Source organism: Pongo pygmaeus, chromosome 9, assembly GCF_028885625.2.
Source record: "Pongo pygmaeus isolate AG05252 chromosome 9, NHGRI_mPonPyg2-v2.0_pri, whole genome shotgun sequence".
NCBI classification, from domain to species: Eukaryota; Metazoa; Chordata; class Mammalia; order Primates; family Hominidae; genus Pongo; species Pongo pygmaeus.
The window spans coordinates 84,531,091-84,544,024 of record NC_072382.2 but is presented as its reverse complement, the minus strand read 5'-3'; the positions used below and the strand labels follow the sequence as shown (position 1 = coordinate 84,544,024).

Genomic DNA, 12,934 nt, shown 5'->3' with positions numbered 1-12,934 from the left:
ACATCATATTTTAATACCTGTGTACAATGTGTAATGATCTAATCAGGGTAACTGGAATATCCATCACCGGAAATGTTTTGGGAACATTACAGTTCTTCTCTTCTAGCTATTTTGAAATATTCCTATAACTGCATTTTATACCCCTTAACCAGCTTCTCTTCATCTCCCCTCCTGCCTTCCCTTCCCAGTCTCTGATAACTACCATTCTACTCTCACATTTCAGAGAGTCTGAGATACACTAGAACAAACTCCAAGAAAGGGTGGCCAGGAAAGTTCAGATTTAGAAATCACATCCAATGAGGGGATAGATGAAGCAATAGGACAGTTTATTCTGAAGAGGTAGAAGCCTCAAGACACACTTAAGCACTTTACTTAAATATCCTAGGGCATACCATGGAGGATATTAGGTCCCTGTAGAACAGGGACCAGTGACTACAAATCATAAGGAGACATATTTGGCTTCAATCCAATGTGGGACCAAGAGACTGCCCTTTGAGACAATGAGCTTTCTGGCCGGGAGTCCTTGTTGCTGAAATTATTCCAGTACAGAGGAGTCCTGAATGAAGACTAAAAAGCTGTTGCTAAGATTACACTATGTTTTCTGCAGGATTTATCTTTGCCATACATTTTAATTTTTTAGGATTTGGAATATTCCCTTTATGTTCTAATACAAACCCTCATTTCCCAGGGAGATGAATAAGCGTCTAACAGAGGAACAAGCCAAGAAAACCTATGATCGAGCAATTAAGCTAGAACAAGAATTTGGAGAATATTTTACAGGTAAGTTCACTTCTACCCTGGTAGTGTGAGAAAGGGGATAAATTGTCTGACATTTGGCATAGAGAGGGCTCTGGGCCTGGTGTACTTGTGCCCTAAAACCTTCCTGTTGAGAATCCCTAATATCTGTTTCATATACAAGGAGTCTCCCTCGGCTTCACCCATTTTGATGTAAAACCCTGGGTTCTCCTGAGAGTTCAGCTGCAGCCAGCTCCCAGGTTCCCATCAGCCCTACCCAAAACCATGGGCAGGAGATACCCCTGAGCTATCTCCGACCATGAAAAGGATTTTAGGCATTGCTACCTCATTAAACTATCTCCCTGATATCATCAGAAAACTTGAAAAACAAAATTTTAGGGCTAAAAATTGTCAGTGTCCAAAGCAGCTACTCTTGAGAAGAAGCCTGGAGGCCTCCGTTCCCTGCTCCATGAGCTATCATCAGTGTCCCCATCAGCAGCACTTGAACAAGATGCTTGAAACTCTTCCTCATGTTTCAGTTCACTGTGTCAAGTCTCAACCAAAACTGCTTTTTATTTTTTTCTTTTTAAATGTTTCCTTGGAAACATGAAGGGGAATAGAGGTTTTCTTCTTCTGGAGAGCCTGAGTTCTGAGTTCTCTATTCCTATATGCTTTCATAGAACACTGAGTAATCAGACTTTGTGAAATTTGCCTTACACCTAGTTCCCAGAGGTTTAAAAACAAGAACTTTCGAGCTGGGCTTATGCCTCTAATCCCAGCACTTTGGGAGGCTGAGGCGGGTGGATCACCTGAGGTCAGGAGTTCGAGACCAGCCTGGCCAACATAGTGAAACCCCGTCTCTACTAAAAATACAAATAATTAGCTGGGTGTGGTGGCAGGCACCTGTAATCCCAGCTACTAGGGAGGCTGAGGCAGGAGAATCACTTGAACCCAGGAGGTGGAGGTCGCAGTGAGCCGAGATCGTGCTACTGCACTCCAGCCTGGGCAACAAGGGTGAAATTCTGCCTCAAAAAAAGAAAAAAAAAAAAAAAAAATTCCAAGAACTTTCTTCCTGGATTACCATATGTGAAATTAGATGTTTTATTTTTTACCTTATTCAGAATATAGAAAGTGTCAGTGTCTTAGCAGTTTGTAAATATCTTGAATCAGGTAATATTAAGTAATCTTTCTGTCAATAACCAAGATATGAGCTGTGTTTCATCCTAAAAGAACATCCAGGTAGGAAAAACAAAACAGTGTACATTTTGACAGTGGTTTATATTTTGTATACAATACAATAATATATTCTGAGGACTGTTTTTAAATATCTAAATCATCTTTCAGTAGTAATTTATTTTTAAGACCTAGTGTCATATGGATAATACTGATGTGTTTTGGAAATCTTTCTACAAGATAACTTTTGTTCAAATGAGACAATAAAATGTACTTAAATCTACTCCAAGTGACTTAGTGTTTTAGGAAATACACAACTGAGCAGTTTGTTTATATTTCTTCCTGTTTATGTTTCTTACAAATAGTAGACTTATAGTATTCTCAATATGAATAGCCCTGTATGGTAAAATCTCAATTTACCAGAGATTTGGGGAATTAATGGGTTTTCCTATTAAGGGCTTTGAGGGTTAAGAGGTTAACTAAACTTCCCTCTAAAATCTTCATTATTTCCTCGGTGTCTACAATATCTGAATTTCTGCTGCTGCCAAAGTAAGTAAATATAGAGACTGTAAGGCCAGTTTTCTTTTCTAAATAGGGAGCTCTCAGTCTGAAAATTGATCATTGCCCAGCTCAGTGCCTGGCTCAGAGTAGGCACCCATAAAATATTGGTTAAATAGATGAGTGATAAATTGTCCAGTACTACAGACAGACATGTAGAAAGTGCAAAGACTGTGATGCATTTGTTACTGATCCAGGATATCCATTGAAAGCATTTTTTAAAATCATGAATGTAACTTTGCTTATATGAATTTTCTGCTTCTTCTTACTAATGAAAAATGATATGAAGCTTCCTGATGAGTCGTCTGCTACTGATTTGAGCCTCCAGTGTGTAAGTGATGATTGTTCTTCACCATCCAGGAAATTATTTCTAATTCTGGGTGTGTTTGCTTTTGTTACAGCTATTGTCCAAGGAGATACTTTAGAAGATATATATAACCAATGTAAGCTTGTTATTGAAGAGCAATCTGGGCCTTTCATCTGGATTCCCTCAAAGGAAAAGTTATAAATTAGCTACTGCGCCTCTGACAACGACAGAAGAGCATTTAGAAGAACAAAATATATATAACATACTACTTGGAGGCGTTTATGTTTTTGTTGCATTTATGTTTTTGCGCTCAATGTGAATTCTCATGAATGTACAACACAAACTGTATGAAGCCATGAAGGAAACAGAGGGGCCAAAGGGTGGGACAGAAAAGACATTGCAGTATGAAGGAAGGCTTTGGTTTGCTCATAGTGCCAGGTGTAGGGATGAACCTCTGACGGGCTTTCTGCCCAAGAGATGAGAGCCTCCTCACCCCAGCAGATGTCCAGAGCTGATTTAGCTGCAGAGCTCTCTGTGTCTTTTGCTTTAAAGAAAAATTGCCAGCACTCGAACCTCATCAACCTTCCCATGACCCACATCTGTAATTGGTACACTTTGAATTTTATAACTATGCACATCTCTTGATTTCTTAACAAGCAAATGAAAGAGAAGGAAAAAAGAAAGGAGTCCCTTTGGAGACCACATACTATCAGGGAAGGATAAGTGTGTAGTTTTTTGACTGGCATCTGCAAAGACAAGAATTTCATAAAATTTGCAAGTGTATGGAGGACTAACCTCACTGACAGGAGGGGATTCCACCTGGGATTAGCTTTATGATTGTTGATTGCCTATTTTGCCATTTATAAACTGAAAGAAGGCACTAAAGATGAGAATAATTTATACAATAAAAATATATTAAATGTATAGAAACAAATTTCTATAGGTCAAAAAAGTTTTGTGAAATATTTTGTAAAGACTAATATTGAAAGACTAAATGTATGCAACATCAGCAGATGATCAAATTCAAGAACTGAAAGTTGCACTCTCCCTTTTGTTGCCAATGATCCGTTAAGAGCATCTGAGTTCCTTTTAAGTCTGACAAAGACTTCTTCCTCACTTACCTCCCTTCCACATTAGTGATACACTCTCATGCAGCACATCCCTTAATGAGTTGCCCTCATGGATATTTTTGGAAGACATTTGGTTAATGCATTTTTTTATGCTGATGGCTTTTCAGAGACAAACTTATGCAAATGATCTAAAGGGAAGTTTTTGCTTTTCTCTAGTTAAATAACCTGAGCCTGCCATGCAAATAGTTGAATAACTTTGTTCCTAGTTACTGACATACAATTCTTAAAGGACCATTTAGCATTTTGGCCAACAATGAGTAATTAGGATTAGTACCTTTTTGTTTTACAGAGTAACTGAGAGTTTTGTAACATCCGGAGACGGTATTACAGCCAATGAGAGATCTGTTCCTAGATGCACTATTTCTTTGAGGAAGAGAGAGAAGAGAAGTGTCTGGTTGGGGGTGAGGGGTGCAGACTTTTTTGTTTCTATGTACGGAGCAAAGACATAGAATCACACGGAAAGACAATGACTTTGAGCTCAACCAATTGAACTGCCTTTCTTGGAGCTGCACCTGGACCAAGTTTATTTTTTAACAATTATAATAACGATGATTTAAAAAAAGAAACCTCCCAAAGCCTATAAACTGAACTAGAAGAGTTAGTTTCCCACTTTACAGTGGATGGCGACATCAGCATTGCTTTTGCCCATGGTGTTTAGAGAGAGACTTTTCAGTGATAATAACCACTCTACTCTGGGTTCTGTGCATGCCCAGACTAAGCCCCATCGCCTTATTTCTGGGGTACATCCAGACCTGGCAGGGATTCTGCCACACTGTGCAGCAAACCAGCATGTAGGCTGGGTAGGAGAGTAAGAGATAGAGCCATCAGAGTGATGGGGCTTCTTCACAGTAAGAACATCAGAGCTTAGAATGAGAGTCTCTTTCCAAAAACAGGCATTGTTCATCTTACACTAAACATCATTGTCTGCCTGGCTGCAGTCACCAAAACAAAACAGAAATGCAAAATTATGCATCTTCCCATAATCCTGAGGCTTCCTTTGCCAATGGAAGGGCTAGCAATGCATTTTCCCTCTCATGAAAGTTAAATTTCCAGAGACTTCCTTAGATTGCTCAAAATGTTAAAGATACGTCCATGTCTGCAATTCGCCAGTTTCAGGTCAAGGCCTACTTTCATCAATATTGCTCCCAGAAGTTTTCTGACACCAGAATGCCATTCCTGATCCCAGCTCTATTTTTAGGCCACCATGATAACTTCTTTGGTTTCTCAACTGAGCATGCAACCATTTATTTAAAAGACTGTCATTAATGAGTAGATGTTTTCGCGGGTCGTGTGATGTGCTTTCCATTTACTAGTATTGCTGTGGCTAAGTACAATCAAATTGAACCACCAACCCTTGGTTTTGTAGTAATATAACTATTTATTTTCCTAGTGTAGATGCTTTCAGATTAGAATTGGCATTTGCACTGATTTTTTTATGTAGATTTATATAAATATATAGATATATATATATTTGCTTGAAGAATCACCAAACAAATTGGTGAGAGGGTCTTTTCCAATAGAATTTACACCTCCATTTGTTGTGTTGTCTTGCACTTCCCAATGTTGATGTCTCTATGGCTCCAATGAACTGGTGTACTTTGCAGCAAATCTGATGACTTGTACGGAAATGGCATGAAAGTTACCCAGATTACATCTGGTGCAAATGCACTCGGAGCCTGGGGCCAGACTGGTGCTAACAATGCAAACTTTGTCCAGAGCTCTCTCCAACCTGAAGGCTTGCTGGGGGTGCAATGTCACCTTCACACATGCTGGGCCCTTTCAGAAAAGTGCCAGATCGTGTAACTGGTGCTATTTTTCATGCTCTGGTACAATGTGTAGCACCACGGGGGTCTCAGCTTTACCAAAATCAAAATTCCATTTGTCAGCTAAGTGCAGAGGCATTTGTTTTTTGCTCTCCTCCCACAGAATTGTCGGCCATTTATTTGCAGGCCTTTTGCGGGATTTCTTGGCCATTTATTTGCAGGCCTTTTTTCCCAGCCCCAAATTCTTGGGTTGGCTCTGTCTGCTTAAAGAGCCTGTCTTCACAAAGCTGCACTCCGGTGCCTCTGTGCGCTGTCTTAGATCCTACTGCCGGCCCTTCAGGACTCCGAGCCAGGAAAGAACTCTCCAACCTCTGGCTCGAGACTCTACCTTTTTTCTCATTCTTTTCCATACTCTCCTCCTCCTTCTATTTCCGACTAATTCCATCTCTCCTTTTTTTTTTGTTCCTCTCCTTTTTCTATTCCTCCTTCCCACCATCTCTGAGTTGTTGACTTTCTCCTATAATCCTTCTCTGTTCCCTTTCTTTTTGTCCACCTCTCCTTTAGTCTCTGTTTCTCTGCCCTTCTTATTCCTCTTCTGTCCTTTCTCCTCCCCTCACATCTCTGATCATCTTCTCCTGCACATCCCTGTATTGATTTTTCTGTCCTCTAAAGGGCTCATGGCTGATTCAGACAGCAAGTCCATGCACTGGACTAATGACACAAATACTTTAGGTCGCCGCTTCACCAACTCAGCCCAGAAAGTAAAGCTGAGCATGAGGCCCTGACCTGGAGCCTGCTCCAGCCCGCCTCCCAGAGCCAGCCTGCACCGTTGCCCTGGCAGCGATGATGCATGTGCTGTGGGCCCTGCCGGCGCCTGAATGCCTCTGCCTGAACGCTGCTCCTAAGCGAGCCCACTCCCAGCACTACCGCATGGCTCTGAGGACATTTCCTTTCAATAAAGGCAGACTCTGGCCCCAATTATTCTGATAGCAAACCTCTTCCTCCTCATTGAAGCCATGCCATCACCTTGGTTTGGAGAGAGACATTTTTTTTCCCATTCATAAGCTTTCTTTTTGCCATTTTTATGTGAAGCCCCCTCTGCTTTTCAGCTGGTGATTGCTCTGGTGAGACTGAATGGACTTGCTGGTGAAATGAAATCTCTTCTTTCCTGTCTTGGTCCTGCCTAAATTCCTACAAATATATTTAAGCCAAGGACTCAGGCTAATTCCTAAGTTGATCACATTAATTTGTCACTCCTAGAGGGAAAAAGATCAATTCCCTTGAAGCATGTGGAGTACCTCCTGTGACAGCTGACTTGCCAGGGGACTCCCTACAGAATTCTGTGATATACATTTTACTTCTGTGTATGTATGGTATATATGGTACATATACCATGTACACACATGTTACATTGAGTATGAATGACTGTGGTTGGAAACCCACACACACACTCAACTCTGTAAATATCCTTCCTCACTGAAAACTGTGCTTTGGAAATCATTTCTTGTACAGCTGTGCAGTTTCTTGTAACAGCTGAGGACAAAGCTAAGACAGGCGGACAATTTAGACAAAGATCATCTAAAGAGTACAGTATCTCCCTAGCAACTCATGAGGACAGACAACCAAGTGGCAAGGTTGACTCCCAATGGGATGGCAGACTTTTCTTCTCTCCTTTTTGAGTTTGTGTTTCCTAAGTGTTTCTTAACTTCTGAGTGCACCAGGCTGTACCCGTTAGATCCTTTCAATATGACAGTTTTGTGCTTCTCTCTGACAGGATGTTTCTCCATCGAGCTGTAGTGCAGGATGGGAGGGAGGTGGGAATACTCCTTGCCTGGGCTGGAGTTTACAGAGACACTGCACAGCTTACACTCCTGTTAAGTGTAAATATTCAACACTTCCATTCCACTTGTGTAAAAAATAAAGCACACAAGATTATAAAATCAAGATGTATATTTCATACTCAGTGTGTCTGTGCATATTTATTGCGTTTCTAGTTGTCAGCGATGGGTGGCCCCATTGTAAAAATGCCTGATAGAGTGTTTATAAACATGTCATGGTTTTATTATAAGCTATAAATATTAAAACGTTTTATACTTTATAGCAAATGATTTTCTCCCAAAGCATAATTTGTCTTATTTCATAAGGAAAAGAATCACTCATGTCTATTTTTATCAATTTTGTCTCTGATTCCAGAACTAAAATGCAATTAGGGTGGGTATGCCCTGAGAAGTATTGGCACTGCTGAGAGGAAGTGAAAGTGCTGTTTTTGCATATTCTTAGATATTTGGTCACCATCTTGCCTGCTTTTAATCGGGATTTTTCCAAAAGTGAACAATGTATTAAAAGATAGATTTTTAAAGATGCTCACAGCTATGTGAGGGGAAAAATCAATTTCCCAGTGTCAAACTGTGGGATTCCAGAAGATATTAAGTATACAGAAAAATAATTTTTTTCTTATCTGAAACATTATGCAAAGAAAGGCATAAACTGGGAAGGAGGTATCATTGTCTTATACACCTTGGAGCTCCAAAGATTTGACTATATCAAAAATGTCAGGTTTGGGAATCTGGATCTGCCAGATAATGTTCTAAATTTTTCACTTCAGGTTAAATACATGCCTTGTCCTATTGACATTTAGCCAGGTTTGACAGCTAGAGAACCAAAACAAATTCTACTCATGAAAGAGGTGAAATTTTGCATCAAAGCAATTGCTTTGGATTATGCTTTGTTTCATGATAAACTATCATATAATTGAATCAGCCATTCAGGAAGCCAGACTAGTTGTTCATACCATCCTGGCCATCAGGAATCTGCCAGGTGTCCTAAAGCTGTCCTTGGTGCTGGGTAGTGAACAAAGACTCTCAGACATGGTATAAGAAGACATTGACTGAGGCTGCAAGACTAGTGTGGACCTCAAATTTTGACAATTATGCAGTTTTCAACATTTGCACAGTCACACCTGGTTTAATATTAATGGTGACACTGTACACAAAGCCAGATTCACTTCAATAATGGATGTGTTCATAAGGAAAGAAGCTAGAAGAGCATTCAGCTTTTCTCTGTGTCCTGTTTCATGTCTGCAAAACAGTTTTTAAACCATGATCATACTCTGAGGCCATACACCCAGTGAGAGAATTTAAAAGCCTCACCAAGGCACAAAGCTAGGTAACATCTGTACAGGGAGCCACAATGAGACCCATCATCTTTAAAGTTGTCAAGGGAGGATGTGTTCTATGGATAATAACCCCAATTTCTGTTCTCTGTCACCTTTCCCTTAGGGACATCTCAGAAGGCACCATGGCTATCATTAGACTGATCCCCTTCCCTCTCTAGTGTTACAGCCAAAGCATCAAGTCCAGGCCTTGTCCCTAATGCCCCTTAGCACTCTTAGGACAAAGCTAGAAAACTTGGGTAAACTTCGCTAAAGCCTGGGGATAGCAAAAGGAAAATAAAAGATATTCTGATTTATGGTATGAGCTTAGTGCCCAGCCCCTGGCTTGCTGACATGAAAGACACAAGCTATCTTTCCCCAGCCACCCAGGAGTCCCTCAAGCATAGCTAGACCAGACGTCAGACCCTTTCCTCTGTTGCAGCACACCTGAGAGGCACTGTATCCATGCTTGACTCAGCACCTGCTACATTAGGTGCCTGCTGTCTCCATCACAGGCTAGAATACAAACGGAAATGACTCAGTGTGGCTTTGATTACTCCTTAATTGTAAACTTCAAAGGACAAATGATTTGCAACATGCTTCACATCTCAATATAAGGCATCAGTAGAACCTCACTGGTCTAAACTAATCAAAGCCCAAAAAGCAAGGTCCATGAGAGACACTAGTTCTCTCCCACCCTCTTAAGGCCTGTCTTTCCAGTTCTGGGTCCCCGTCTTGTGTGGACGATTGAATTAGGTAACATCTCCTCTTCAACACTTCAGAAGAATGAGCTATGTGAATTTTGAACAGCAGAAAACTAACATCTATACCATGAGCCAAAGATACAGAACAGGCTTCATTCTAGGAAAATATAATTGACTCTATTTCAATCTGAAAGACAAGGAAAGGAAGAAAAATACTTTCTTTTCAGCAGGCATTAAAAATTTCAAATTCTTATAGCTCTACATAGCAAATTACAATGAACAGTTTCTTAATAACAGAATTAGTCCCTCAGAGAGAACAGCTGATTTCTCTAACAAAAATATGAAACCAACAAGCTAAAAGGTTGGATCCTAATTGGATTGTTGGATTTTTGCAAGCCACACCTGTGTCTTTGATAGTCTTAGTAACCTTTCAGCAGAAATTGTGCATGCCACCATGCTCCATCATCTGGCACTTCTGGTATGAATAACCCTTGTGGTGAGGAACTGTCTCCACTTGGTTTCCCAACTGGTTCCTTATAACATCACTCATCCTAATTTACTTGAGCCAACAAATCTGGCTTCTAGTCTGCAGTCCTTTTCCTCAGCATTTGGAGAAGCACTCTTGACGATCTGAAATTCTTCAGAGTAAAAAGTTATAAAGGCTGGCCAGGCACGGTGGCTCACGCCTGTAATCCCAGCACTTTGGGAGGCCAAGGCAGGTAGATCACCTGAGGTCAGGAGTTCGAGACCAGCCTGACCAACATGGAGAAACCACATCTCTACTAAAAATACAAAACTAGCTGGGTATGGTGCCGCATGCCTGTAATCCCAGCTATGTGGGAGGCAGAGGCAGGAGAATTGATTGAACCTGGGAGGCGGAGGTTCTGGTGAGCTGAGATAGCGCCATTGCACTCCAACCTAGGCAACAAGAGCAAAACTTTATCTCAAAAATCAAACAAAAAAAAAAAATTTATAGAGCCTGGGTTCAAGACCAGCCTGGCCAACATGGTAAAACCCCATCTCTACTAAAAATACAAAAATTCGCCAGGTGTGGTGGAGGGCACCTGTAATCCCAACTATCCAGGAGGCTGAGGCAGAAGAATCGCTTGAACCTGAGAGGTAGAGATTGTAGTGAACCCAGATCGTGCCACTGCACTCTAGCCTGTGTGACAGAGCAAGACACCATCTCAAACAAACAAACATGGCTATAGAAAATGTGCCATATATGAAACTGGGTTCAATTAATTCATTAAAATTTGGAGCATTTACCCAACATTGAATATGCAAAGAAAGACTAATGTGCTTAATTAAAATTACCGCACAAGGAAAACATTTCCAAAAAGCTGGCTTTTTAAATTATTTATTTATCTAGTTATCATTCCTCACACATTTGGTCAGCAAACAATAAACACTTGCTAGGAGCCAGGCTCTATTAAGATGGTAAAGTAGAAAATGAAATAACAAATGCTCAGAGCACTCTCTGTCTTTTCAAGGAATGTAAACCTAGTAGCAGAAACCTATTTTAAAAAGATAGTTAAAACACAGATGCTCTAAAACAGACCAGTAAGTGCATAAAGACTCCACTCCAAACAAGTGACCTTGACATCCAGAAATCAGATGTGCACCTGCTCATTTGCCCATTGCTCACACCCTGGGAAGAGCCTGTATGGCAAAACTAAGTCTCTTCTGTGGTGTTCCTGAATCTGTCAGCCTCCTGATATCCCTACCCAATCCCACTGGCCACTTGAATGGTCTACCAATACCACTTGGGATCCCAACACATCCCTGGGGGAGAGGTGAAGATGGCAGGTTAGCACAGACTAACTTGCCAGGTGAACAAAGAGTGGTAGGCAAGGTAGGCAGAACATATGGGGAGGTTAGTCATCCAGAACCGCCATTCCTAACAAGTGGCAAGAATTATCAGGAAGCAAGAAACAACTTGGGTAATTGGTCAGGATGAAGGACAAACCAGGTACTAACAGGATAAACTAAAGCAATGGAGAGTTTCTGTTTTCTTTGCAATATACGGACTATTCGATGCATCAAAGATCTGCTTCAAAGTAAAATGGTGCAATGAGGCCTTCTTTTCTGATATAATTTCAAGCATTACACACATTACTTAGAATCATGAGCAGGGTTTTATTCCCTTGGAAGGGTAGTTTCTTGACCTGGATGCTTAAATCAAAAACATGAAATAAGAACTAAAGGGGAGGTTAAACTCAACTTTCAACTTTATGAGGTAAGTATGTTGCTATTTTATTAACCCAGGAAACATCTTAACAAGACTTAGAAAGAGGGGTGGTTGAAAGAGAAAAATTGATGTATTGAGCCTATAATTGCCTTGGTATTTTACAGAACAACTTCTCAGTTGTTTAGTGTCAGACATGACCTTGACGTTGAAACCCATAGATAATCTCCAAATCCATTTTTAGTTAATCACCTTACTCCCTGAAATTTTGTCCAGTGTTTCAGACAAAGGTCAACACTGTCAGAAACGTGGCTCAGCACTTTCGTGGTGTGAGGGATCAATGCACAGGGATAAGTTACTGACTGTAAAAGGAAATGAGACGGAATAGTGCAACAACCCCTGGGCTACCATCATTGAAGTTGTGCATTTCACCCAATAATCTGAAGCAAGTCCACAAGAAGAGACTTCTAGTGCAGTCCCTAATTACTGGTTTGCCTGACTCCCTTATCACATTATAATGTGGTGCACAACAAAAGCATGTTCTGTGTGTCCTGGGACAGGAAAGTTCTATTTCGTAATTATGTTCCATTGGAAACAGAGCATCACAGAGCAGGGGCAAGAGTTTGGCTTTGGTGCCAGCCTACCTTGGGAGCCTGCAGAGGTTTATGCCCACGTTCTATGTCCCCTTCCCCTCTGTTAACTGCTCACAGAGCTCTCTGCAGCACTAGAAACATCACCCAGTCCTATGTCTGCATGAATGGGCATCTCTAAATGTGTTCTGGGACCAGAGGCATGAGTATCACCTAGAGCTTGTTACCATGCAGAATCTTAGGCCCTACCCAGATCTACTGAATCAGAATCTGCATTTTCACAAGATTCCCCAGGGATTCCATGCATGTTAAAATCTGCAACCCATGGTTTACAAAACTGAATCAACTATGAAGAAAAGAGATTGGAGAGAAATATTTTTTGATAATCAAGAGAGCCACTAACTTCAATGATCAAAACAAAACAAAACAAAAAAGCAAATAGCAGAAAAGGAGGAAAAGGAATGTCTCTGATAGTAAGCAAATAGCTTGGTGGCATCATCTTTAAACTTAGAAACCCAGCCAATCTCTGACAACTCCAAGGTGGAGAGGGGGGTTGCAAAATTCTATAAAGTACTTGATCAATAGACTTAAACCTAGGACTGGTTATTTCCACTGTACAGACCGAGGAGGCAATC

General features: G+C 40.8%; 1 protein-coding gene and 1 pseudogene across 20 annotated transcripts in view; both read left to right on the top strand.

Annotated features, from left to right (window-relative positions):
* Nucleotides 1–7,771, top strand: part of DLG2 (discs large MAGUK scaffold protein 2) — a 2,182,864-nt gene extending 2,175,093 nt beyond the window's left edge. For 10 of the 19 annotated variants that reach the window (XM_054441573.1, XM_054441571.1, XM_054441577.2 and 7 more), the window contains 2 exons: nt 689–780; nt 2,868–7,771. In XM_054441573.1, the coding sequence (XP_054297548.1) occupies nt 689–780; nt 2,868–2,974 (199 nt within the window). In that variant the 3' untranslated portion in view covers nt 2,975–7,771. The remainder of the gene's footprint in view (nt 1–688; nt 781–2,867) is intronic. The other 9 variants (XM_063671283.1, XM_054441572.2, XM_054441584.2 and 6 more) reach the window with 1 other exon arrangement.
* LOC129008982 (uncharacterized) lies at nt 5,567–7,771 on the top strand (annotated as a pseudogene). The gene has a single exon (XR_008492601.1). The product of XR_008492601.1 is annotated as an uncharacterized LOC129008982 (transcript).
* Nucleotides 7,772–12,934: the final 5,163 nt, after the last annotated feature.